The 26997-nt window shown below is 26.5% G+C and overlaps 10 protein-coding genes across 10 annotated transcripts; 4 read left to right on the top strand and 6 right to left on the bottom strand.

The window, feature by feature from the left end:
* Positions 1-3646: 3646 nt before the first annotated feature.
* Positions 3647-4342, bottom strand: OCT59_009335 (uncharacterized protein; the record flags this gene model as incomplete). The annotated part of the gene is made up of 2 exons (XM_066133471.1): positions 3647-4188; positions 4333-4342. 2 exons carry the CDS (start codon positions 4340-4342, stop codon positions 3647-3649), a joined length of 552 nt encoding a protein of 183 aa, XP_065999908.1.
* A 653-nt stretch (positions 4343-4995) lies between these two features.
* Positions 4996-6493, top strand: OCT59_009334 (uncharacterized protein; the record flags this gene model as incomplete). Its single annotated transcript, XM_066133470.1, has 7 exons — positions 4996-5015; positions 5153-5208; positions 5319-5471; positions 5541-5725; positions 5789-5959; positions 6034-6213; positions 6284-6493. The coding sequence occupies 7 exons, from the start codon at positions 4996-4998 to the stop codon at positions 6491-6493; spliced, it is 975 nt and encodes a 324-aa protein (XP_065999907.1).
* A 1331-nt stretch (positions 6494-7824) lies between these two features.
* OCT59_009333 (uncharacterized protein) lies at positions 7825-8226 on the bottom strand (the record flags this gene model as incomplete). The annotated part of the gene is made up of 1 exon (XM_066133469.1): positions 7825-8226. The coding sequence occupies one exon, from the start codon at positions 8224-8226 to the stop codon at positions 7825-7827; it is 402 nt and encodes a 133-aa protein (XP_065999906.1).
* A 217-nt stretch (positions 8227-8443) lies between these two features.
* OCT59_009332 (uncharacterized protein) lies at positions 8444-8809 on the bottom strand (the record flags this gene model as incomplete). Its single annotated transcript, XM_066133468.1, has 1 exon — positions 8444-8809. One exon carries the CDS (start codon positions 8807-8809, stop codon positions 8444-8446), a length of 366 nt encoding a protein of 121 aa, XP_065999905.1.
* Positions 8810-11182: 2373 nt separating this feature from the next.
* On the bottom strand, positions 11183-12188 carry OCT59_009331 (uncharacterized protein; the record flags this gene model as incomplete). Its single annotated transcript, XM_066133467.1, has 4 exons — positions 11183-11257; positions 11334-11753; positions 11937-12065; positions 12132-12188. 4 exons carry the CDS (start codon positions 12186-12188, stop codon positions 11183-11185), a joined length of 681 nt encoding a protein of 226 aa, XP_065999904.1.
* A 1551-nt stretch (positions 12189-13739) lies between these two features.
* OCT59_009330 (uncharacterized protein) lies at positions 13740-14027 on the bottom strand (the record flags this gene model as incomplete). Its single annotated transcript, XM_066133466.1, has 1 exon — positions 13740-14027. The coding sequence occupies one exon, from the start codon at positions 14025-14027 to the stop codon at positions 13740-13742; it is 288 nt and encodes a 95-aa protein (XP_065999903.1).
* Positions 14028-15516: 1489 nt separating this feature from the next.
* On the top strand, positions 15517-16050 carry OCT59_009329 (uncharacterized protein; the record flags this gene model as incomplete). The annotated part of the gene is made up of 2 exons (XM_025326938.1): positions 15517-15648; positions 15727-16050. 2 exons carry the CDS (start codon positions 15517-15519, stop codon positions 16048-16050), a joined length of 456 nt encoding a protein of 151 aa, XP_025173672.1.
* Positions 16051-19836: 3786 nt separating this feature from the next.
* On the bottom strand, positions 19837-20813 carry OCT59_009328 (uncharacterized protein; the record flags this gene model as incomplete). Its single annotated transcript, XM_066133465.1, has 5 exons — positions 19837-19907; positions 19993-20037; positions 20213-20278; positions 20365-20401; positions 20811-20813. 5 exons carry the CDS (start codon positions 20811-20813, stop codon positions 19837-19839), a joined length of 222 nt encoding a protein of 73 aa, XP_065999902.1.
* Positions 20814-21836: 1023 nt separating this feature from the next.
* On the top strand, positions 21837-22170 carry OCT59_009327 (uncharacterized protein; the record flags this gene model as incomplete). Its single annotated transcript, XM_025326939.2, has 2 exons — positions 21837-21911; positions 21988-22170. 2 exons carry the CDS (start codon positions 21837-21839, stop codon positions 22168-22170), a joined length of 258 nt encoding a protein of 85 aa, XP_025173673.2.
* Positions 22171-22436: 266 nt separating this feature from the next.
* On the top strand, positions 22437-22816 carry OCT59_009326 (uncharacterized protein; the record flags this gene model as incomplete). Its single annotated transcript, XM_025326940.1, has 2 exons — positions 22437-22649; positions 22721-22816. 2 exons carry the CDS (start codon positions 22437-22439, stop codon positions 22814-22816), a joined length of 309 nt encoding a protein of 102 aa, XP_025173674.1.
* Positions 22817-26997: the final 4181 nt, after the last annotated feature.

Raw genomic sequence — 26997 nt, 5'->3', positions numbered from 1 at the left:
CTGTTTGTTCTGTTAGAAGGAAAGGAAAAAGAGAAGAAGAAATTTATACCATCAATTAGTTAAAAACTAAGTGAATAAAGTCAATAGTACAAAGGAGTTCTACAGGAGAGTGCATTCAAGACTAGCCCTAGAAGTATAGAAACCCCGTCTACAGGTCAAAAGATCAACCATTCAAGAACCGGAACTTAAGTTTAAAAACCCCGTCTACAGTTAAATCCCATTCAAGAGACATCCTAAGGACCTTGCGTATGATACCCACTGAGATCCCCCAATTCCCTCTGTCATCAATTTACAGAGTTGCCACATCGAACGGGCATTCTCATGGTCGAACGAACAGATAATCGAACGAACGAACAAATAAACGAACAGCATAATTATCAAACAACATAATCAACGAACAACATACAACAACATTCTTGGTTCACGACATAAATAGCGTTAGTAATATAAAACGTCGAACGATATAAAATAAATTTAACTTCTCTAAATTTTCCCCAAATTATATCCACTTTTACCTTTAATTTCAAACTTTGATAGCTCTCGCTACGAATTATTACTTTCCAAAAGTGTATATTTAATTCATCTTAAAATTTTCATTTTATTCAATTAAAATTAATTAAGCGAACATTAATTAAAGTTTAGGGCGAACCTATTACCTTTAATTAATATTAAACTTCACTAACAAATAATTAAATGAAACTTATATTTTTATTGAGTTCTGTAGATGAGAACTATTGAATTACTTTGAATTCCGCTCTCTATTTATACAAATCTTATGCTACTTTCTATTCTATCTATATACTATCTTTTATGTTCTTTTTACATATTATCTTTGAACTATCTTTCTAATATGCTATCTATATTTTAAATACGCTATCTTTTAATATGCTATCTTTTATGTTCCATCTTTATACTATCTTTTTATATTATTATTTATGGAAGTAAAATTTAAGATATATTGTAAATTTTGTAATCAGAAGTTTATCTTCAAAACAATAAAATTTAAGAATGAATTTTTTAGAAATTTTCGTTATGCGTGTTTCTTTAGTCCGCTATCCCTCCATTTTATATGATCTACCTTTTGTGGCTTATAATTATTCTTTCTAATTATTCTTATTGTTAAAGATTGCTAAGCCGCAATTGATCGACTCTAATTATTCTATTGGTTCTTTGTTAATCATCCGATAAATATTACATCATGTAGATCATTGCTCTTCTTAAATGTTTATCCTTTTCGGCTAATTATTTATCCATCTACGCCAATTCATAATTAATTTGTTCGTTCTTAATATTTGGCAATTACATTTGGTGATTGAATTTTATTATCTTTTCGTGCTTGATATTTGACTGTTTACACCACCCTTAAGTCGAGCTATTTCAGTTTTACGAGAAGCCTTGAGAGCTTTATAACAAAATTGAGATTTCTTATTTGAAGAAACTGAGCGGCGAGAAGTCATGACGAAAGAGTATATATATTTTAAAGGGTAAAGGAAAATATTTTATAACGATAAATGAATGAGAAAAGAAAAAAAAAGGAAAAAGCGGGGTCTTATATAGAGAAAAAGACGCGACTTGAAGAACGCGTTAAAATTAAACAAAACAAACTTATCATGAAAAGATTTGATGAAAACCCCACGTGGAAATTTATAGAAAAAGAAATTTATTTTTAGAACAAAGAACTACACGTTAATTAATTTAAGGAGTTAAAAACAAATTAATTTGGTGAAACATTAATATCGCGATTTGTTAAAATTAGAGATTTATTTTTAGTAATATGCGGAAAATTAAGGGGTAGAATAATGGATTAGAGTTAGTATGAAATAAATGTCGTGATTTACTAAAATTAGTAGAAGGAATAATTAATCAATAGGACGCGTTTTATTTTGATCTTATGATACAGATTTTAATTTGGAAATTTATGAGGACACAAATTTTAAGGGGGAGGAAAGTTTGTAGTGCCATAATTCCAGAATTAACTTTAATTTAAATAATAGAGTATTTTGGAATTATAGGGATCGTCTATATTTTGTGTAATATTAATAGTCCAAAGTAATTTGGATCAGAAATGAAGATCATCCTAATAGTAATAATGATGTAATAAGTTACAATTAATTTATTATTATTTACGTTGATCAAAGAATCAACATGTAAATTATTATATAAACTCCAACTTTTTAACTTAGTATTAGCAGTTAGTGCTCCTAACAGATCAGATCAGATCAGATTTTACTAAGATTCAATCTGATCTGAAATTAATTAAATCTGATCGATCTGATCTGATCTGAATCAGATCGGTTTAAAATTTAATCTGAATCAGATCAGATTTAATCAGATTCAAATCTGATCTGATCTGATTCAAAACTGATTAAATCTGATCTGATTTGAATCTGATTTGAATCTGAATAAATATGTTATAAATTCTAAAGCTATAATTTGTAAATATGTAATTCGGCCAGAATTATGCACTTAACTCTGGCAGGAATTATGGATTTTCCTAAAAAGGAATTAAGGTTACATAAAATGCCAAAGTGGTTCCTATAAAAATCGATTTTTGTAGAACGGCTATCGCCAAAAAAAGGAAATGATCGATATATCCGTTTTGGCTGGAGTTTAAAATTATGAATTAATTCCAGCCGGCATTATGAATTCGGCTGAAATTATTAGTAAAATCAAATCTGAGATCTGAATCAAATCTGACAGATACAATCTGATCAGATTCAGATTTTAAATAAGCCTAATCTGAATCTGATCTGATATGATCTGATTTGATCTGAAGCTAATCTGATTTGTTCAGATCAAATTTTTTTTGATCTGAATCTGAACTGCAGATTAAATTTATCTGATCTGATCTGAATCTGACAGATCAGATTCAGATCAAATCTGATCAGATCAGATTTTTTTCGGAGCACTATTAGCAGTTCCTTTTCTTAGGAAGTTCCTTTCTGTTTTTTTTTAGTTCCTTTTTCCGTTTCTTTTAGTTCCTTTCAGATTCTTTTAATCTCTTTTAATTTTTTTAATAAAAACTATCATTTTAATTATCATAATTATTTTATAATGTTCTGACGAAATTTTATGATTATATTATTTTATATTTAATAAATAACTGTGTTATAATAACATATTCTTACATAATAAAGAATAAACTTTTTATTAAATTACAAATTTTATGACTTTATGAGAGAGACGAAATTCTTGTGGCGATAGAGTAGCAGAAGCTGTCGTTGCAGTACCATCAATGTATAACATTACTGCAAGAATTTTACTAAAAGGTGACTCTCTTTCATGCCACCATTCTGCAGTATTTTGTTCTGAATATACTCGCATCAAAGTTCTGTCCTTATTAAATAAAATATCAATTATTAGTTATTTATTATAAAAATAGTTATTGTTAAAATTTTATACATACATCACAAGATTCCCACTCTTCCTTATAATCAAGAAAAAATTCTTTACATAATTCTTGATTAGATGTGAGACTTTTTATTGCATCAATAATAAGACGATAATGTAATTTATAAGTTATTCCTTCAAATTCAACGAGATCTTGTGTTTTTAGATGAAGACCTTTAATATTCATTGTATCCATATACAATTGTCCCTTTCGTGTAGAAGCAGGTAGTGGTTCAATACAATTCTTTTTTATTATTTATAACATTGCATCACTTGCTGCATCTGAAATACGATACTGTATTATTGCTGTTATAAATTTTTTATATGTCTGACTTGACCATGTAACGGTTTCTTGTTTATTATTGTCATTTAAATCATCAAGTGCAGCAATATAACTTCCATCGTGAAAATCGTCATCATCATCGATACTTTCATCCTCATCGATCCTTTCACCATTATTGCCATTACCATCTTTGATCCTTTCATCATCATCGTCTTCGATCCTTTCACCATCATCACCATCAACATCTTCGATCCTTTCATCATCATCGTCTTCGATCCTTTCACCATCATCACCATCAACATCTTCGATCCTTTCATCATCATCGTCTTCAATTTTTTCACCATCATCACTATCAACATCTTCGATCCTTTTATCATCATCGTCTTCAATCCTTTCATCATCATCATCATCGATTTCAATCCTTTCATCATTTCCAAAACTTGAAATTTGCGATGGTAACAGATTTTGATCATCTATTGGTAATAAATTATCTGCCTCAGCCTCAGCAAGATTGTCTGAAGATCGAGGTGGTTTTTGGTACTCATATCATTGATCTTGTACCCAATTTAGTGTTCGTGACTGTTGGAAGTACGGATGGAGTTGATTAAAATGTTGTGTAAGACTCTCTCTTCGTGAAAAACCTTTCTCACAGAAATTACATTTATACATTTTTGTATTTTGTCTTTCTTTAATTTTCTTATTCACTCTTTCTTACTCCTTCCTATTAATTAGTAACCAGAATTATTGCTTTACTAGTTTGCCGAGAACCTTATATCATCCAAAAAATATTAGTTCAGTTGTACTACCAAACCACCATTAATACTTTTTAGAAATAATTACCTAATCTTATATTTTTTCCAATATTATCCAAATATATAATAATTTCTAAACCATAAATATTTGACGCTGGCATATATTGTCTTTCAAAAAATATTTTTGGATGAAATATATAAGGGAAATGTGGAAAGAAGTTAAATTTACAATAGACGAAGATAAATGAATTAATTAGTTTCAGTTATCATCGTTTTCTTACTGATTTTAATTAATCATTATGTTTGTTACTATGTAATTGATTAGTAAGTATTCAGGGATAATAGTCTAATTTACATTGATTTTGTGGAGATAGAAAATAACTTATTTAAACTTTTTTTTTTTTACTTTAATTCTATTTCTTTCTCGAATTTTTTTTTATATATATCACGGCAAGTAAGGTTTTTTTACTTCTTTAACGTGTAAATTATTTTCGTGTCAATTCACTAAATCTCAAAAAGACAAAATAAAACTTTTCAATATTTTGCTCTTCAGTGATATAAGACATCATTATGACTAAGAAAAAAGGCAAGTAATACGTTCAACAATAAAATAATTTGAATATATTAGAAATTAAATTTTTATATTTCTATTTATTATTGTAGCACCTACCTGAAAAGTCTTAAAAGAAACTCAGAAGACATCTAACGCAACTACTGATAATTCCAGGAGAAAAGTTAGCGAAGCAGACAAAATTGCTTTGAAGTTGGGTTCTAATTCTAAAGGTAATATCTTTAATAATAGAATTATTTTATTAAACGACAATAATAAGTTCATAATATAGTGTGAGAAGTGAAAACTAACAAATTTATATTTATTTATTATAAAAAAAAAGTCACAAAGCGAAAGAAAAAAAATCCCATTACGCTTGAACCTATTGTTATCGTTGATGCAGATCAAACAGAACAATGTAATACTGCAATGCAAGTTGAAATGGATCGTGAAGTTGCAGATATTAATGTAGGACAAATATCAAACAAGACTAATAGTAAGATGTGTTATTTGTCATTATCATAAGCGTAATCAAAATATACATTTTAATTTTGATTTATGATAGACACATCTTATTATCATCTTATGGAAGGTTTAAAAAACTGTTTAACTCAAAATAAAGAAATATTTCAAGTAATTTATGATGTTAAAAACGAGCAAAAGGAATTTTATAAGAAAACTCGTGAACAATTAAATGAACTATTGGAAAAAGTTGACCAATTTATGATTCCTGAAAACTCTTATTGGAAGGTGTGTATAATTTGTAATTGCTTTTTTACTAAATTTATCGACTACTTATTTTTATGTATTTAGAATTTAGCATCAAAAACTTGTAAAATTCAATTACCCATTCTTGGGATTTATCCAGGTGGTATTGCATTTCAAAAAGCATTTGAGGCTATGCTTGAACAAGAAAAACCTGGATACATTGAGAAGCATGGACCTCAATGGATGCATATTTATGAAGGACGAATTAAACCTTTGGTAATTATGGATTTGTTTGTTTTATTAATAGTAATACTAAATAATAACTATTAATATAAAATTTCTATTTTTAGTGTAATGATATAATTAAAAGTTGGCGTTGTGATAAAACCAAAGATATCCGTGCTGCCATATTTGACATATTTGGTGAAGATTGGCTAGTTCATATAAATACTACTGCATCAGCTGATGATATTTGTTCATTTAAACAATCACGTAAAACCAAAAAAGCATTCGAATGCTATATTTATTTGGTATGCAATATGTATTATATTAATTATTTAATTCGTTAGTTAAAAAATATTTACTAATAAATTTTTTTAGGATTGTCTTTCTAATTCAAAGGAGATAACCGCAAATACTACTAAACAAATTAGACTTATGGAACTATGTAAAGAAAATGATAGTAATACTAGTAGCAACAATAGCGGTGATAGTGAGAGTAATTATGATCAAGAATTGGAGGATAATCAAGAATTAGGGGATAATCAAGAATTGGAGGATAATCAAGAATTGGGGATAATCAAGAATTAGAAAATAATTATAATCATGATAGTAACCAAGAATTAGATAGTTAAATTAGGAGTAAAAATTGTATAAATTTCGAAATAATAAATAATTAATAAAAAATTAAATAATTAAATAATATCCTTAAGGTTTACTTAAATAATGTCCCTAAAGTTTCTTTTAAACAATATCCTTAAAGGTATTTTAAATAATATCTCTAAAGATTCTTTTTAACCTTTAGGGATTTCTTAATTTTTTTTTCAATAAGGAACCTTCAGCGGAGAGGATGATTCTTTAAGGATCCTTCTTATGTTATGGATTTTAGGATTCTTTAAGGATCCTAATACTAAAAAACTTACTGATGATGGATCCATTTTTTGGTGAGAAACTTCTTGTATAGATCCTCCCTGGATATACTGTAAATCTGAGTGCGCTTCTTATCAATATACATTCAATCACTATTTATGTTTAACTCATTTGATAGGATTCTGAAGGCATTGATCTTTAAAAGAGGTGTAATGTGATAAGTTTCACAGTATGAAGTATATACCCTATAAAATTCTTGTACAGGTAGATCAGTTATATGATTTTTTACTACAAGGTATGTGTCCTTTATGAATTGAAATAGGGATGGAAGAGTCGATATGATGTAATCCTGCTTAGATGTTGTCATAGGTGGTAGATTCCCATTGAAGTCTAGATAAGCGTCTGCAATGAATTTCAAGTATGCATAGAATGCCTCACTAACACCCGGATATTTCATTGCATTACCAAGTTTTTGAAATATTTCAGGTCTTCCTTGCGGGATGGTGATACATCCAAGAAAACTGTACGTCTGTCATCATTCTCCAATTTTTGTTGGTAAGGATGATGGTAGACATAAAGTTCTTGTAATGTGTTGGCGTCTTGTATTTTTTATGGATTTCCATTATGTCACCTGTTACCTTATCCTTCAAAGATCAATACAGATTATTCCACTGGCTTTTTTCTGTGGGCATTTCTTCAAGGAGGAGAAGAACCTTATCCTGTAACTGCCCATTGAAACTTCCAAGAATTGTCTGAGGATCACTGGTCTTATAAACAAGTTGAGTACCTAAGACGCTACATTGAATGAAATCTGTTATAATACTCTTACCTCAACCCTGTCCAAATTTCAGATAAAGAATCGAGTACATCTTCCTTCCAGCAGATACACTGGCTAACCACTTGATGATATACTCAGTGAGATTCCAATCACCCAAACACCAGATATCCTGAACGTGGGAGAAGATAAATTTAACCGCCTGATGGGTTATAAACTCAAAGGTGAATATTGGACGCAAAATATAAAGGAATTCTGGAAAGATATTGAGATAAAGTTAGCCATCTAGCTTAAAGATAAGGGATTTTTGAGGGTCACAGGTAGCTACACATACAGTACTATATTCAATCATAAACCATTTGTTGATATTAAATTCGACCTTTTGTGGAAGACCTTGTTCGGATTGTGTATAAAAGACTTTGGTAATTGGATGGATAAGTTTACTAATATTTTTATCAGGGATGTGCTCAAGGTTCTTGATTTCTGACTGCCACATGAAGACTCCATGCGGGTTGAAGTAGAGGATAAAGTAACCATAAAGATACCTCTTGGCTTGATTGAGATCGCTCATACTCTTTGCAGTGACAATAAGCTGTTTATGCTTATCGATACTAAAGGCTTTTTTTTGTTCACCAAACTTGGAAATAACTTGAGCTTGAGTGCTAGTTTGAGCAGTCATTTTTTTGTTCTATCAAATCAAGTACTAATTTATAGTTACCTAATCTTCAATTGCCGAATATTTTTTCCAAAGATTTACACTCCTACCTGGTTATCCTCCTGTAGTCCTGCGGTTTTGTGATCATACCTGGTTATCTTCTAGGGTAAAAAAAACTATAAACCACAAACCTTTACGACTGCTCTAAATCTTCCCTTCCTCTTTTTTAATCCACATATATCTAGTGAAATCCAAACCGCCCAAGAGCTTGTCTTACCATAATTTGCTTTTTTCTAGCTTCCGTTATCTCTTTACAAGCCTTATGATATACCTTCCATTCAAGTTCATGATTTCCAATACCCTTCCCCTCAAATGATCGACCAAAAGCATCCCCCGCTTTTTCTTTCTTTTCTACTGCCCTGTCGTATATCTTCTCTGCTTTCTCATGCTGCTTCCATAACTTGGCTTTACAACAGTTATACCAGAGTCTGTTTATCTTGAGATGCTTTCCAAATTCTTTAATTGGAAGGTTTCTGACCATCTCTGCTACTATATCAGGGTCATTGAAGGGGTGAAGCTTGCATTTGGATCTATTTACAGATCCCATAGATGTCTACAAGATCGAGACTAAGGTCTTCGGCAAAATAAGTGGCTGCGTGCAAGTTCATCATATGCATGTTTCGTGTTAGGTATCCTTAGTATATATTACTTATGGTTTACCCATTGTTTAATTACTTATTTTTTCTGACGGGGACAGGACAGGGTTAGTCTTACTGGTTCTACAGACCTTCTAGGGGCTACCTGTTAACCTACCTGTTAATCTACCTGTTATCAGTTTGAAAAGCTGATTAGAGGCTAAGAAATATGGGACAGATTTTTTGGGACAGACGGGACCGATGGAACACATTTCGGGGTAAAAATAAAACTTTTTCTGGAGGAATGTCCTTTCATATATTTCTGAAATATCTGTCCCATTTGTCCCATCTGTCCCCCACCTCTTATTCTCTCCTTTTTTGCTTCCTTTTCTATTATTTTCTAGTTTTTTGGTTATATATTTATAGGACAGATATGGGGATAGATAGGGACAGATATGGGGGTTAACAGAGTCCCGTAGTGGTCAAATAGGTACTGCGAGGCTGTAAGGCTGAGATGGAAGAACGTAGTGACTACACATCCAGCCTGACGATAATTGAAACGTTAATAAACATTTCATTAAAATAAATAATTCAAATAAGCCTTCACTTATCAAGTTTCCACACGTCTAAAGAAATCAAAAGAAATGACCATTTAAAAAGAAAAAAAAATCAAATGTTAGTAGATATTTCGCTATAGTAAAATAAAAATTTCATTAAATAATTCCTCACCAGTTTCTAATGTGTGTTAATGATCTAAGGTTACCTGCCAAAACTAAAAAGGAAATTCCAAAAGATTTCAGCCAATCAAATCAAATGCCAAAAATGCCAAAATTAGGCCAAAACTCAGTCTTAATTTTGGCCAAAATTAAAATTTGGCCGAAATTATGACATTGTATCACATGACATTACACCAATTTCCAAAAAAAGGAAATTTTGTTTCCCAGTAAAATTGGTGAAATCGGTTTTACAAAGATTATACAAATTTCCAAAAATGGAAATTTATAATGTCGATCATTTTCTGGCCAGAATTACGTCCTAAAAATGGCCAGAATTATACCAATAATTTTGGTCAAATTTTGGACTTTTAGCAATAATTTTAGTATTATAAATTTTGGCAAGCAACCTTAGCTCTAATACTAATAACTTTTAAATATTTATAGTATAATAGCTCTGTCAATTTCAATACTAGAAAGATGATCTTACTACTGACCATTAGAATCATCTTATCATGACAAATCGAATGGTGGTAAATTCATTTAAATCCAATCACTAGATCGTGTTCTAATACCAAAATTCATTAAATGTTTATAGTAATTTTACTCCATCAATATTGATGCTATAGAAATAAAACACATATTAGATTCACCTTAATGAGATAAATTGAATGGTAGTAAGATAATTGAAATTTAATCACTAGATTTTAAAATATTCACAATTTTGCACTATTATGCAAATTTTGAAATTTCAGAATATATAATTAATTTCATAACATGTAATTAATTATATAATTATGTAATTAATTACGATCATAATTTTGAATTTCAGATTTGCTAATTGAATTTTGAAAACAATTATAAATTTAAGTGATACTCTTTGTATTGGGCAGCTTTCTATTTTTATTAAACCAGAGTACTTTATCAATACATCATCAGTAACTTATATGATTGATTTAAAAAGTATTACTGCAACTTTAAAAAAAGAAAATAAAGTTAAACCAATTTTAATTCTTTTCATTGATGGTAAGTTGGATGAAAATCTAAAGCATATAAAAAATGTCATTCAATATACTTATCTTTTTCATATCTTGAACTTAGATTATTTAACTGTTCATATTTATGCTTTAAGTCAAAGTACATCATCAGGAAATTATGAAAACGTAATTCAACACAGTGAAATGAACTGCAAAATTCAGCATGTCGAACATGGTAATGATTATCACAAATTGAACGTTGATCATAATGCTGACATTAAACAATACATTAATCCACTAAAATGTCGATCGATACCTCGTTCAATACTACAATTACAATACCTTGTTCAACAACTTCAGGACTTTATTATATTGTATTATTTTTCATTTAAAAAGCCAGTGTAAAATAAAAATATAAGTAGTTTATTAAAATATAAAGTTAATTAGCTTTTTACTAATACAACTAGTTTATATTATTTTTTATACATATTAAAAAATAAACATATTTATAAAGTACTCGTTGGATTTTTCAAAATGAAGGATAACATGAACTGGTTCAATTATAGAATCAACTGCTATAATCGTAAACATTTGAATAATCTTCATATGCGGACAATCATATTTGAGTAATCTACTTGAATCATTATATTTAAAATCATACCATTAGTTGTACTAATGCTAATTCTTGTTCTTCGTGACCAGGAATTTTTAGACTAAATAACATTAAGATCTTTTAATAAATACAATATTTTTATTAGTTTTAATAATAATAGTATTAAAAATATTAAATAATTAAATTTAGTTACCTTAGCAAAACACGCTCCTTTAAAAGTATTATACGTTTCAACTTCTTCTTCATTCATATTAACTGCAATATTACTAAAAGCAGGTGTGTTGTAATAATTGCTTTTAGCTCGTACAATATCAATTCCTCCTATTAGTGCGTTAGTATACCATTTTACAAGTGTCGTTTCAACGTCATCCTCAGTAATATCTTCGATAAGATCAAAATATTGGTTTAATGAATCAATTAATACGTCAAATGCCCTTTCAACTTCTGGTACTAAAAAATTTGCAGCTTTATATTCATTAATAAATCTGTCAAAATTAGATATTGTAAAGCTACTCTCAAGTCCACCTAATATAGAGGTTCGGTGATGATGTTTTTTAATAAATGATGATGTTGCTATTCTTTGAAGATAATTGAGAATACTGTCACGTCGTACCTAAATATATTTATTATTTAAATATTAAAAAAAAATATTATTGGTTGAATATCAAATAAAAAAATATAAATTTACCGTATTTATTATTTGTGTAGTTGCATTTCAGTGGTTACTCATTCTATATGGAATTTTAACACAAAATTTGTGTAGCAGTTCATAGGTCTCAGTCGTAAAACTATTAACTGCACCATATGTTCGTATAATGTCAACAATGTGACAACACCAGTTATGCAACTTTGGGTATTTCATTTCAGTACTTGCAATTGGAATAAATAGATTTATAAATTTTGTTGCCCAATTGATAATCATCTCCTAGATTATAAATTAAAAAATTAATATTCATAATAAGAATTTGTTAAATATTTTATAAAAATTTACCTGAAAGTTATTAAGTTCTGAGTCTGTAAATGTTTCTTTGCGGCTAAAAATATACATTCTATTCCAAGATACAAATAAATTTGTAAGATTTAAATCATGTTGTTTTGCCTGTAGAGCTCCGAACAGGTCAGGTCAACCCGGGTGACCCGACGGGTTGACCCGAAAAATTCGGGTCGGGTAGCAAATTTAATGACCAGACCTCAGGTTGGGTCAGTCACAAGTCGGGTACCTGACCCGACCCGTTGACCCGATATATTTTGGGTCAATAAAAGACGTTTCAGCATTTTTTATATATAAAAAATGCCAACCCGTTTTTTTTGACCCGAATTTGACGTTTGTTCATAAAAATATTAATAATAATAAACGTCTTTTTTTAATGAAAAAATGCCGAACCCGACGTTATTTCATTAAATAAATCAAAAAAAATGTTTTTTAATGAAAAAACGCCGAAACCGATGTTATTTCATTAAATAAATGAAAAAAAAACGTTTTTTAATGAAAAAACGCCGAACCCGACGTTATTTCATTAAATAAATGAAAAAAAACGTTTTTTTAATGAAAAACGCTGAATCTGACGTTATTTCATTAAATGAATAAAAAAAACGTTTTTTTAATGAAAAACGCCGAATCCGACGTTATTTCATTAAATGAATAAAAAAAAACATTTTTTAAATGAAAAAATGCCGAACCTGACGTTATTTCATTAAATGAATAAAAAAAAACATTTTTTTAATGAAAAAACGTATAACCCGACGTTATTTCATTAAATAAATCAAAAAAAAACGTTTTTTTAATGAAAAAAAGCCGACCCGACGTTTTTCATTAAATGAATCAAAAAAACGTTTTTTTTTTAAACATCAACGGGTTGGGTCGGCACCCGACCCGACCCGATATAAAAAACGTTTTGGCGTAATCTAATATGTAAGAAAAATGCCGAAACGTTCTTTTCCACAAAATAATTGTAAAAAAAAACGTTTAGAGTTTTTTCTTATAATTTGATATATAAAAAACGCCGAAACGTTTTTTTTTGATCCAAAATATCAGGTCAACGGGTCGGGTCGGGTACCCGAACTGACTCGTGATATTCGGGTTGGGTCATCAAATTCGTGACTCCCCCTCGGGTCAGGTTAAGTCAATTACCCGACCCTACCCGACCCGTTCAGAGCTCTATTTGCCTGTATCAGGCTTAAACTTGGTTTGTGTTTTGCAATAATTAAACCATCAATAACAAATATTAATTGCTTCATCATGCTTCGAAATTCTGATGCAGTGAAGTGTGCAATATTACCAAGTCCATTTTTAAAAGGTTTAAGTTCAGGAAAGCGTGGTATTTCTGCCAGCCATCTGTCAAATTCATCAATGCCTTCTTGTCCACAATATAGTTTAATATAATCTCGGGTAGATAATTAAATAAGCCCAAGTCACAATGATGCATACGGTCAGGTACCGTTGCATTATAAATATTGAGTTCACTGCAAAATATAAATTAAAAATTATTTATAAGATTAATTAATTGAATAATTATCAAATTTAAAAATTCTTCTTACCGGAACTTCCAAAATATGTTTTGCATTGGATAAATAGAAAACTCATGACAAAGATCATTATTTAAAACAAAATGCATATTTTGGGGGTTCTTAATTCTATTTGTGACCGTGACAAATTAGGATTGTTTAACTCATCAATTGTTGCAGTACAAATATGACAAGGTCGCTTACACCTGGATGAGGCATAAGTTAATGTCAATGCTGCATCTTCTGGCAGATCACCAATAAATTCAGATAGAAAGGGAAAAGCCCAAATTATTTGATTATCTAATATCATATCTAAGCCATTATTTTCTAGTTTTTCATATATTGGTTGTGTCATAATATCAAAACAATGTTGATACAACATTCTTTTAGCAAGCACAAAATTATCTTTATTATTTTTGCGATTATGTAGTTGTTTTAATTTAGGTAAGAATCCTAACAAGACTTTAGCGTCACGCTTATTTCTACGTCAGTTCGCAATATTTCTAAGAGATAAATAAACAGGGTGTTCTGAACTTTTACCAAGGTGATCTAACGTAGTTGCATCCGAATATAATATTATTGATAAAACCTTTTTTAATCCCATTCCAACTGCTTTTTGAGTACTCTCCCACCATAATCCAGTCTATTGTTCTCCATATACACGCTCATTTTGTCCATTATCATTGATAATATATTCTGGAGAAAAGTCCCATTGACAATTTTTCAAGATATCAGAGTTAGATAAAAGTTCTTTGATAGCATCAAAGATAGGCTGATGATGAAGGTAATATTCTTCATCTTCATACGTTAAAACTTTTGTTTTAAGGTATAACAAATGATCAATATTCATAGAATTGATAAATTCACGTCCCTGAGCCATATTTGTTGGTAAAACAATATTTTCTTGAAGATGGTACTTGCGAAACCATTTTAATACATCATTTCCAGCTGAATCAGAAAATTTATGTATTGATGCAAGTTCCATAAATTCAGTATAAGCAGCATCTGGAAATTTTGGAGTGTTTTGAGTTGATCTTATATTAATTGATGTTGATTGATTTGTTTATTCGGAAAAATGTAAACTATAATTATGAATATGTTCAACTCGTTCGTTAATATCTCCTTCAATTGGCTCATCATCATAAAACTGTTATCATTATCATTTACATTATTATCACTATCGCTATTTTCAACTTGTTCATCACTATCACCTTGTTCTTCATTATCGTTATTTTCAATCTGTTCATCACTTTCGTTATTTACATCTTGTTCAAATTCAATAAAATTAAATTGATCCTAGTGTCGCACAAATAATTACACTGATTATTACGATGATAATCTACAATATAAAAAAAGCAATTGGCGTAAGTTATATAATTACCGTGATATTATTTTCTCTAAGATTGTTAAAATTGCTTGAGGTGTCAGTTAATATTTCCCAATAAGCCTGGCCTTTATGTGATTTTGTATGCTCACAAAGAGTAGCATGACGTGAAAAAGTTACACCACAATGTTGATACAGGCAGGTAAACATATTCAAATAGTAAAATATTCAATAATATTTTTTTTGGTGTAAATGTTATTGATAGCTAATTATTTATATATTATTTATATTAATTAGTATGCTTGACGAGTTAACAGTACTTTTTTATCAGTATTATATCAGTATTTGGCATTTAATTTAATGTGTAATAATTATGTACTGTCAATTTATCCATTTAAACAAATTATACTATTAATTCCTTAAAAAGTATAAAGTTTATGGGTATGAAAGCTAAAAAAAGTATAAATAACATAAATATTTAGCTATTTTTTTTTCTTTTTTTTCGTACTAATTGTTTGTTTTCCTTTATACTTTTCATATTAATTCAATGTCTTCTAAGCGCAGAAAAAGAAAAGGTAACAATATAACTGCCCAATCTGCCCCACCCTCTTTATCACTTAGAGACATGATGGCAAAAGATACTACTTCAACTCCTATTCCTGATCAAAGAAGCTCTACGGTAATTTATTTATAAGTCATTAACAATTTTAATAAATTTTTAGGCGTATATAATTTATTAGTATATTTTACACAAAAGGAACAAATGAAGAAAATTTCAAATAAAGCTAAACAAAATAAGAACATTGTGTCTACTACTCAAATTCTTACGCCATCATTAACGAAAAACAAGCGTCACGTCACTCCTTCAAATTCAAATTTAACTCCCTATGTACAAATAATTGCTGACGAAGAGACTTTACATCAATCATTTAACAAGTCACCTCAACAACAACCTGCAAGGACTTCAGCATCATCAGCATCATTTGCATCCAGATTATTAAGCAAATCCCCTGCAGTGATCACATCATCATTACCTGAAACGTTGAGTAAGTGTAATAATTTTTCTTTACATTATCTATAATAATTTAATATAATTACAACTGAATAAAAGGTACTAAGCGTAAAAGACTGCCCTATAAAAAATATATATACGGTTAGTATACTGTATTTTCGTATTTTGCGAACAGTATCTTTATAGTATTATTACCGTATAATTACAGTATTTTCACATACTGTATATATTCGGTATTCTGCACACCGTATCATATATACGGTTTGCATACAGTATATTTTTCCAGTTTCACCCGTATGTTTTATACTTGTAAACAGTAGAAAAACCGTATGTTTTATACCAATAAACAGTATATTGTTTTATATTTTATATTGCGAACAGTATACTTTTCCAGGATAAACCGTATATTTTATACTGATAAACAGTACTTTTTTCCAGTTTAAACTGCATATTTTGTACTGATAAATAGTATATATTATTCAATTAAATCGTATATTTTATATTTGCAAACAGAATTTAAAATGCATTTATAATCAATAAAATTTTTATTAAATAATATTAAATATACAAATATTTTTTTATAAATAATATAAATAAAAAACTAGTATAAAATAATATACTATTTGTAAAAAAAATAATATTAGCAAAATATAAACAAAAAAAAAGAAATTTAATTAGTAATATTATCATTATTTTAAATATAAAAAAGGAATAATAAAAGGTTAGTAAAAAAAAGAAATTTAATTAGTAATATTATCATTATTTTAAATATAAAAAAGAAATAATAAAAAGTTAGTAATATTATTAATATATTAGTTAGATATAAAAAAGTAATAAAACGATAGTAGTAATGTTAGTAATATATTAAAAAAATTAAATAAAATACATAAAAGTAAAAAAAAAATATAATTAATATATGTTAACATATAATATTAATATAAAAATAAAAACATAAAATGGTGTACATATAGTTGTTTAATTAATATTGTTAAAATTCGCCATTACAATTCCAGAGAGATATTAGTGAAAGTAATTGTTAATTGATATACGTGCATATCACTTTTTGTATAATTAGTAGTTTGGTACAAATATATATATTATATATTATCAAAATAAGTTTTTTATTTAATTTTTATTATTATATGTTAAAATAATTTTGGTATTCATTTTTATTGTCTTTTTTTTTCTAAAAAAAAGAAAAGAAAAGAATATTTTTGAAAAAATAAACAAAAAATAAACAATAACGTGTTATTAATGCATGTGATCGGCGATCAGCTGAATTTTAATTGGTTAAATATAGAAATGCGAAAATTAAAAAGCAGAAGTATTTTTTTTAAAATTTAAATCATACAGATTGTTTTTAAAGTTTAATTAGTAATTTAAAAGTTCTTTTTTTTAATAAGAAAATTTGTAAAAATTTTTCTTAATACTGCTTAATTTTTAAATTAAAGCCTTAATACTAAATTAGCTAAATTAGAATTAAGAAAAATTTGTGAGAATTTTCTTTGATACTGCTTAATTTTTAAATTAAAGCTTTAATATTAAATTAGTTAAATTAGAATTAAGCAGTATTAAGAAAAATTCGCAAGAATTTTCCTTGATACTGCTTAATTTTTAAATTAAAGCGCTTAATACTACTAAATTAGTTAAATTAGAATTAACATATGGACTGATTTATGGAATTAAGTTTCTATATTCAAAAAACTAACTTTATTAAGAAAATGCTAATACAATTTACATGAAAATGATAGATTCACACCGCTGATATAAATAAAATTGATTTGATTATATTATTTTTCGATTTTTTTAATATCATTAAAATTAAAAAATTTAAATATAATTGTCATGACAAAATATTGAATAACTTAACGTGTATGTGTGCTAGACGAATGAATTTATATTCATTAGAAAGAGGTAATCAAGAGCTATCCATAAACCAAATATCACATGAATTGGATCACAAGTTGCTGAATAATTACGTTCAATATATTTATTTTTAACCTTTGGCTTTGATCGTTAATATCTTCACATCTAGTAATTCGATTTGAATAATCATTTTTTGTTCAGGTAGAGTAGATTCTGGGCTTTCATATGAATATAAATATATGTGTTTAGCATACATGTACGCTGAGATATTAACGATTTTGTTAATTGAATAAAACTCTGACACAAAAATTTTTAAAATTATAATTCTTACCAAAAGATGATCTTTACAGGTATTATTAGGCTCTTTTTACTTTACTTAACAAGTTTTTATTTGCCATTTCTGTTTTAAATTGAATAAATTAATAAAATCAATTTTAAAAAGTAATTAACAAGTAGAATAAAATTAGTATAGTAAAAAACAAAAAAAAACATCTCAAAAACTCTAAATCATAACTCACATTTTTATTTTGTATATATTTTTACTAAAAAAAGAAGGGAATAAGGTTAAAAATAAATGAAAAAAGATTTTTCTAATTAATAAAAATTATTAATATTTGTTTTCTTACTTACTGATTAAAAAAAACCTGCTATATATGCCTATAAACTTTTCTAAGTCACCTAACAAAAATCTGATTGAAAAGTGATTGAAAAGTAATTGAAAAAGAAAGTAGTTGCCATTGTTATTTTTGAATAAACGTTAAAAAATTTTTTTTTATTTTTTGATAGATTTAGATCATCTGATTATGTAACACATACAATTTAAGCTTGTGAAACATAATTCTTGTTAAAATGTGCAAATCTTTATGTTTGGCTAATTTCACGAATTGGCAGATATAAGCAGTATTAAGAAAAATTCGCAAGAATTTTCCTTGATACTGCTTAATTTTTAAATTAAAGCTTTAATACTAAATTAGTTAAATTAGAATTAAGCACAATAAGCAGTATTAAGAAAAATTCGCAAGAATTTTCCTTGATACTGCTTAATTTTTAAATTAAAGCCTTAATACTAAATTAGTTAAATTAGAATTAAGCAGTATTAAGAAAAATTCGCAAGAATTTTCCTTGATACTGCTTAATTTTTAAATTAAAGCCTTAATACTAAATTAGTTAAATTAGAATTAAGCAGTATTAAGAAAAATTCGCAAGAATTTTCCTTGATACTGCTTAATTTTTAAATTAAAACCTTAATACTAAATTAGTTAAATTAGAATTAAGCAGTATTAAGAAAAATTCGCAAGAATTTTCCTTGATACTGCTTAATTTTTAAATTAAAACCTTAATACTAAATTAGTTAAATTAGAATTAAGTAGTATTAAGAAAAATTCATGAGAATTTTCCTTAATACTGTTTAATTTTTAAATTATAATTTATAAAAATGATTTATAATTGAGTTTTGAATTTAGTATTATCAATCGGACTTTGAACTTAAAAATTAAACAGTCTTAACAAAAATTCTTGTGAATTTTTTAATAATTGTGATTTTACATCAGTGAGTTTTAGGGTAGTACATATTAGCAGATACTAGTATTGTTTGATGCTTTAAAGTGTAGAAAAACTTACTCTATCACACGTCAAATAAATAAAAATTGGCTGATTTTAGCTATATTTGTCCGATTTGTGACTTTTTACAGCCGTATTACCAATTCTTAACCACATTTTTCAGTTTTTTCACTATACAAAAAAATTGTATATACATTATGAAATATATATTTTTATAAAAAATTATATTGTAATATTGAATTAAAATTTAAAAAATATTTTATTAAGCAATATTAAATAAAAAACTAATCTTAAATAATTAAATTTTAAACAAAATACATTAAGAATATAAATTTACTTGTAATTTAATGTAATACGCACAATTATAAAAAATTAATAACTCCACAAATATTAACTGTGCCTTCATTAAAATAAATATTCAAGTAGATTCTAAGCTGCTGAACAATTTTTAATTAATAAAAGAAGTCGATTTACTTTGGCTAAAGTGCTTAAAATACGCTCTGAAGTAACAAAATGGAAAAAATAAAATTCGTAAATGAGTACCGTTGTGAAAATCGTGAATAACTCATCAAGTATTAACTGTACCTTCGTAAAAATTAATATCCAAGTAGATTTTGACCTGCTGAACAACTTTCAATTAATAAAAGAAGTCGATTTACTTTGACTAAAGTGCTCAAAGTACGCTCTGAAGTGACAAAACGGAAAAAAATAAAATTCGTAAATGAGTACCATTGTGAAAATCGTGAATAACTCATCAAGTATTAACTGTACCTTCGTGAAAATTAATATTCAAGTAGATATTGACATGCTAAACAACTTTCAATTAATAAAAGAAGTCGATTTACTTTGACTAAAGTGCTCAAAATACGCTCTGAAGTGACAAAACGGAAAAAAATAAAATTCGTAAATGAGTACCATTGTGAAAATCGTGAATAACTCATCAAGTATTAACTGTACCTTCGTGAAAATTAATATTCAAGTAGATTTTGACATGCTAAACAACTTTCAATTAATATAAGAAGTTGGTTTACTTTGGATAAAGTGCTCAAAATACGCTCTGAAGTGACAAAATGAAAAAAATAAAAGTCGTGAATGAGTACTGTTGTGAAAATTGTAAATAACTCATCAAGTATTAACTGTACCTTCGTGAAAATTAATATCCAAGTAGATTTTAACCTGCCGAACAACTTACAATTAATATAAGAAGTTGATTTACTTTGGCTAAAGATCTCAAAATACGCTCTGAAGGTAAAAAAATTTGTAACTTAATACTACTGTATAATATAAAAAATGTAAATAATTCCAAAAATATTAACTGTACTTTTATGATCTTAACAGTTTTAAACTTACTAAACTACTTTTAATTAAAAGAATAAGATTTACTTCAGCCAAAATGCTCAAACCATACTTTGAAATATATGTAAAAAAAATATAATATTTGTTTATATTTTAAATTATGAGTTATTTAATTTAAATGTATTTATATTTAAGAAAAAAAATATTTTAATTCTATTTTATAAAGTATTTAAAAAGTATTTTAGTAAAGTTTTTAAGGCAAAAAAATAATTATAACTGAAATAAAAAAAAAATCTAAGTTAATAAATAAATATTAAACCGTAATACATAATCACATGTTATATATTAAAATCGAAAAATCCTATTACAAATAACCAAAAATCGGCAATTTCATGTTAAAAATCAGAAATATTATATTAAAATCAGAAATATTTATTAAAATCAGAAATATTATATTAAAATTGCCAAAAAATCAGACAGCCATATTAAAAAGGGCAAAAATCTGATTTTTATTTATTTGACCTGTGTATATCTGTAGAAAATACGTTATAAACGTATGAATTTTAATATACTGTAGAATAATACGTATACCGTATCCTTTATTTACAATATTTTTGTGAACCGTATACAAAATACTGATATACAGTAGAAATGATATACGTTATAGACGTATGAATTTAATATACCGTATCACACAGTATGTTTACCGTATACTTTATTGTATTTTTTACTAAGCACATTTTGCGAACAGTATACATTATACTGATATGCCGTATGTAAAAATGCAAACTGTATCAAAAATACGTATATACAGTATAAAAACCGTATACATATTTTTTATAGGGCTGGAAGAATTTGACGATTCATTGGCAAAGTGTACGTTCCTTTAAAATTAACATTACTATTATGACACAATAACTTAACGGATCTTACTAATCACATTGTTATTTACTTTATATGTATTATACTTTTACTTTTATTACTTAAATCTCAAATTCAATCAATCTGTCCTTGAAAAAGTTCTTGAAGAGTAACAAAAGCAATGCGTAATAATTGAAACTTTAAAAGATGAAATATTTGAGAAACATGAACTGCTGCAAAAAATATTAAGTTCAATATCATCATTAATCACAATGACTGAACAACAGCAAGATGATAAACCAAAACAACGTTTAAAAAGGAAAGACACGAAGAATATGTGGTGGAATGTTAGTATCTAACATTATTAGTACATGATTTTTTGTGATTTTTTATGATTTATTGATTATTTAATTATTTTGTTAGGTTCCAATGACAAAAGCATGTCATCGACTGTTTCAAGTAAATAAAACTCCACTGGATACGGATTTAGAGCAAACCTTCAAATCTCAAATTCAGGCTCATTATCCTAATAAAATACGGGAACTTGATGATTCAAGTGAATGGATTAAATTATGGAATGCAGTACACTCGATTGTAATTAATTAAAGATTTATTTTTTTAAATTCGTGATTCTTTTTTTGGAATTTTGTACTTACTATTGATTTACATTCTTTTTAAAATACATCACTATACAGATGCTAGAATACTTTTGAAATCACAAGAGTTCTTATGTCCGAAAAATAAAAGATGCAATTTATATATATTTAAATTTATTTTCTTGTAAACTTGATTAATTTGCTGGACCCGAAGAAGTTAGAAATTGGAAAAAATCAGAAAAAGTTATTAAAGCAAGACACGACCTTTGACATAAAATGGATGATAATCCAGATTCACCATATACTATTGAATCTATCCTGCAAAAGGTATTTACTGAAGAAGAGTTGAAAAATAAAGATAATATCAAATTTGGAATTACTGTAGCATGGATGTTTTTAGATCCAACTTATGATCAAATTGAAATTTCGTCTTCAAAAGTGCAAGAAAGAATGAATCAATGGGATTCCAATCCTATTATACAAGACTGGGTAAGCATAATTGTAATTATTAGATAATCTAACATTAATAACTTTGTAATCTAATATGGATTAAATCTTAGCTTAAAGGCAAAGAATTATTTGAAGATGATCAAGACGATCAAAATAATGATAGCGAAGTTGATCAAGAAAGTTGTGCGAAAGAAATAATTAATTAATAAATGGTGATTTCAATAGAATAAAAAATATTGCTAATGAAATTTAATATCTACAAAGGCGAAAATAAATTATTTAGTATTTAGCACATAAATTAAATACATTAATTAAATAAAGTACCGATCCTAAACAACTTATGATTTGTGCATTGTTCATCACATGATCTGCGTATTGTTATCACGTTGATCTATAAAATTAATCGCATTGATCCTTGTTGCCTTCGCAGAACAACGTGATTTTATGTTGATCAGCACTATATTAAATTTGACATTGAACAATGCATTGTTTTACACTTTTTAAATTTGCCGATGATATAATCCAATAGAAAGAAGATGACTTTTTTATTTGCAAAGCTTGTTGGTATTACTTTACCTATAAGAGAATTTGGATCACATCTAAATAGTCAAAAAAATGTAGTGGATGAAGAATTAGTACAAAAAAATTTTAAATATGGAGACCTGTCTAGCAAAACAAGGGGTTGGGACCAAAAAAATTTTTTTTAAGAGATTATTATAATTGTAATTTTTAGTGAAATTGACATATAATTATCATATAAACTTAAAAATTTTTTTTTGAGACCAAATCCCTTGTTTTGCTAAACTAGTTCCCATATTTAGAAAAAAGGCTTTATGATATATAAGAAAGGGATAATATAAACAAAAAACCTATTATAGTTGAATATATAAAGTCTTTACAATAGAAAGGTACAAAACTCAAAAAATATCAAAAATTAAATTAATATTAAATTTGCATTTATTTCAGTAAAAAAAACATAATTAGCATATAAAGTAAAATTAAAATTTTTTTTGAATTTCATACCTTTCTGTTGCAAAGATTCCATATCAATCAGAAAAAAAATCTGTTTAATAATAAATCCCTAATATTATGAAAATAGATAGAAAACTATATGCAGATATGTCATTATTTATTAAACATAAAGAAATGTAAATATAGAGTGACAGATGCAGCAATTCTTTTAAACGAAAATAATGGATTTCTTTCTTCAATTATAAAAAAAAGGATAATCAGAAGTCCAAAACTCTGCTTACTTATAAGATAAATCACTCCCAGGCCTAAGGTAAAAATCATATATAAAATTCTTTGCAAATCTTACTATAAAAGGAAATTTTATGTTACATTGTTATGATTTTTTTCCTTTTTAGCTAATTAACCAATAGAATTTAAGAAAAAAGTAAGGTAAAACTACTAGTAAAAGGCCAATTTTCTACGATGACCTTTATTATAAATAAATGGAGTTCTGGAGTATTTTGTTAATTCAATTCATACTTTATAATATTATGATAAACTTAAAATTCAAGAGTATAATCATTATTGTTCTTCAATTTCACAGGAATTATACTAGCGCTTATATTGTAATATATGTGGCAAATATTCTCCAATTCTTAAATATATATTTGAATATAAGCAAATATACATTCTTTAAAGTAGACTGGTAAAAAGTTAAAATGAAACCAGAAATAAATAGCAAAATAAAAATAGAATATGTATTTATTCCATTGGTAAATACAAACTTTAACAAAGTAAAAGATATATTTTAAAGAGTTCTATAGCAAGAAGCAGTACAAGTTTTCGTACAATTCAATTAAATGAAGAATAAGTAAGTAGTAATATAAAATAATCTTTTAATGCTTCAATTTTTTGAATTTAGTAATATATAATATGAAATTTTAAAAGAAATAAATTTGAAATTTTGCCAAATTTGTATTACAATAAATGCATAGTTTATTATGTAAAATGTATTACATAATTACAATAAAAAATATAATAATTATATATATAATAAATTAACTAGGGTTTCGATCCTATTTTTTAAGCAATTCGGATAGAATCCGGATCTTCTCTTACGAATCTGGATTGAATCCGGATTCTAAATTTGACCTTAACTCTGACCAAAATTATAATTTTGACCGGAATTAATATTAAACGTCAAAGATTAACTGTCTGCAAAATTTGCTAGCTCTGGCCAAATTTATAATGCTGGCTCAAATTAATAAAAACGGATTCATCCGTTACAAAAAAGTAAGATCCAGATGTCCAAAAAACAAGGGAATCCGGATTTGAATCCAGATCGACCAGATCTGGATCGAAACCCTAAAATTAACTAATAAAAAGTAAATCATGTGATTAAAAGACCTGATATAAAAGCTGAACCTCCACCTTCATCTTTTCCAGTATCATTACAAAAATTTTTCACCTCCATGTAATAAATAAGTTTTGAAGTTCTGTTTCTTTTAAGAATTTATTTATAGAGATTAGCTTCAGTTCTTGAGCTTTGGATAAGTGAATTTTAAAGTTTTATTTCACTTTAAAACTTTATTTTTTTTAATTTTATTTTACTTTTATTTTGTAGATATCAGTTGGGATCTTTGGAATAATAAGTTTTAAAAAGTTTGTTTTTCTTTTTAAAACTTTAATTATTTTTTTGTTTTTTAATAAAACTTTACAAACATATTTTCTTTTTGTAGGTTTGGTACTTCTTGCATAATATTTAAAGAGAACTTTAAAGGTATTCTTCAAAGTTCTTTAAAATTTATTTATTTTCTTTAATAAATTTATTTTTTTTAAATCAAAACTAACTTTTTCTCTTTTTTTGTAGGTTTACAACTTCTTGGATAATATCTAAAGAGAATTTTGAAAGTATTCTTTAAAATTCTTTAAAATTTTATTTTTTTTCTTAATAAAACATTATTAACTAACTGAACATTTTTACTTTTTTACTTTTTGTAAATCTACAAATTTTTGGGTACTTCTTAAATGCAAATTTAAATAGTTGTCTGTTGGAATTGAACCAACTGAAATAATGTCTAAACCATTAACAACAAATAGTAGAGAAAAGAATAAATTAGGTTTAATTTTAGTATATTTACTAATAAATAGTATTACTTATAAATATATCTAAATTAAATAAATTAAGTAAATTAATTGATATTAATTAAATTTGAAGTATTATATTATTTATACTAATTATTTTGAATTAATACACAGATTTAATTTTTGAAGATTGTTGCAAAACTTTATTTTCTTGAAATTCTGCACAGAAATTATAAAAATTCTTTGCAATATCATGCCAGAATATAAGATTTGTGCAGAAATAATTTTTAAAAATCTGTGCAGATCTGCATCCCAGAAAATTTTCTGATATCTGTAATTCTTTATTTTTTTCTCTTTTTTTCATTTCTTTTATTCTTTTTATTTGTTTTTATTTTCCATTATTTTTTTTCATTATTTCATTTCTCTTTAACCCTTTTTCATTTATTATTATTTTTCTTTATTTCTTTCTCATTTGTTTTCATTTCTCTTTATTTCTTTTTATTTGTTTTTGTTTTTCATTTATTTTTCATTTTCCTTCATTTTTTTTTTCATTTAATTTCTATTTATTTTCATTCTTTTTATTTATTTTATTCCTTTATCTGTTTCATTTTTTTCATCTATTTTGTTTCCTTCATTCTTTTATTCCCTTTATTCATTTTGTTCTTATTATTTTCTCATTTTCATTATTTCCATTTTTATCATTATCTATTTCTTTTTTATCATCATCATCTGTTTTATTCTCATCATCATCATTTATTTCATTTTTATTATTATCATCTGCTTCATTTTTACCATCTGTTTCATTCAATTTCTGTTTCTTTTTTATTTCTTTTTATGCAACTAAAATTTTTGTTTCATTTCTCATTTTTATTTTTCTTCACCACTTTTGTTTAATTTCATTTCTTTTCATTTCTTTTTGTTTTTTCATTTAACTTTCATTTATTTCTTTATTTATTTTGATCCTTTTATTTCTAATTATTTTCTTTTTAAAAAGTAAAATTGATTTATAATCTGCTAATATAAATAATTAAATAAATAATTTTTAAGACTATTAATAAACCATTTTTTTAATGTTATAAAAAAATAAGATTGTGAATTAGATTGGTAGACTTTTAATTCAAAATTAGCCAATTAAATTTTAAACATAAATCATATGATAAAGTGCAAGATTTAAGCATTACACAGAAATGCAGATTTAAATTTACCTACTAAATAAATTGTAAAACTATAAATTATTACATTTTTCATTTTTTTCAATTAAATATTCTTTTTTAGCTAAATATTTATTTATATTTGTTTAATATATTATTTATTTTTTAGTTAAATATTTTTTTAGTTATATAATTTTTGA

The sequence above is a fragment of the Rhizophagus irregularis genome, chromosome 17 (assembly GCF_026210795.1).
Source record: "Rhizophagus irregularis chromosome 17, complete sequence".
Lineage (NCBI taxonomy): Eukaryota > Fungi > Glomeromycota > Glomeromycetes > Glomerales > Glomeraceae > Rhizophagus > Rhizophagus irregularis.
Note: the sequence above shows the minus strand (reverse complement) of the source record. Positions and strands in the feature narration are given on the sequence as shown.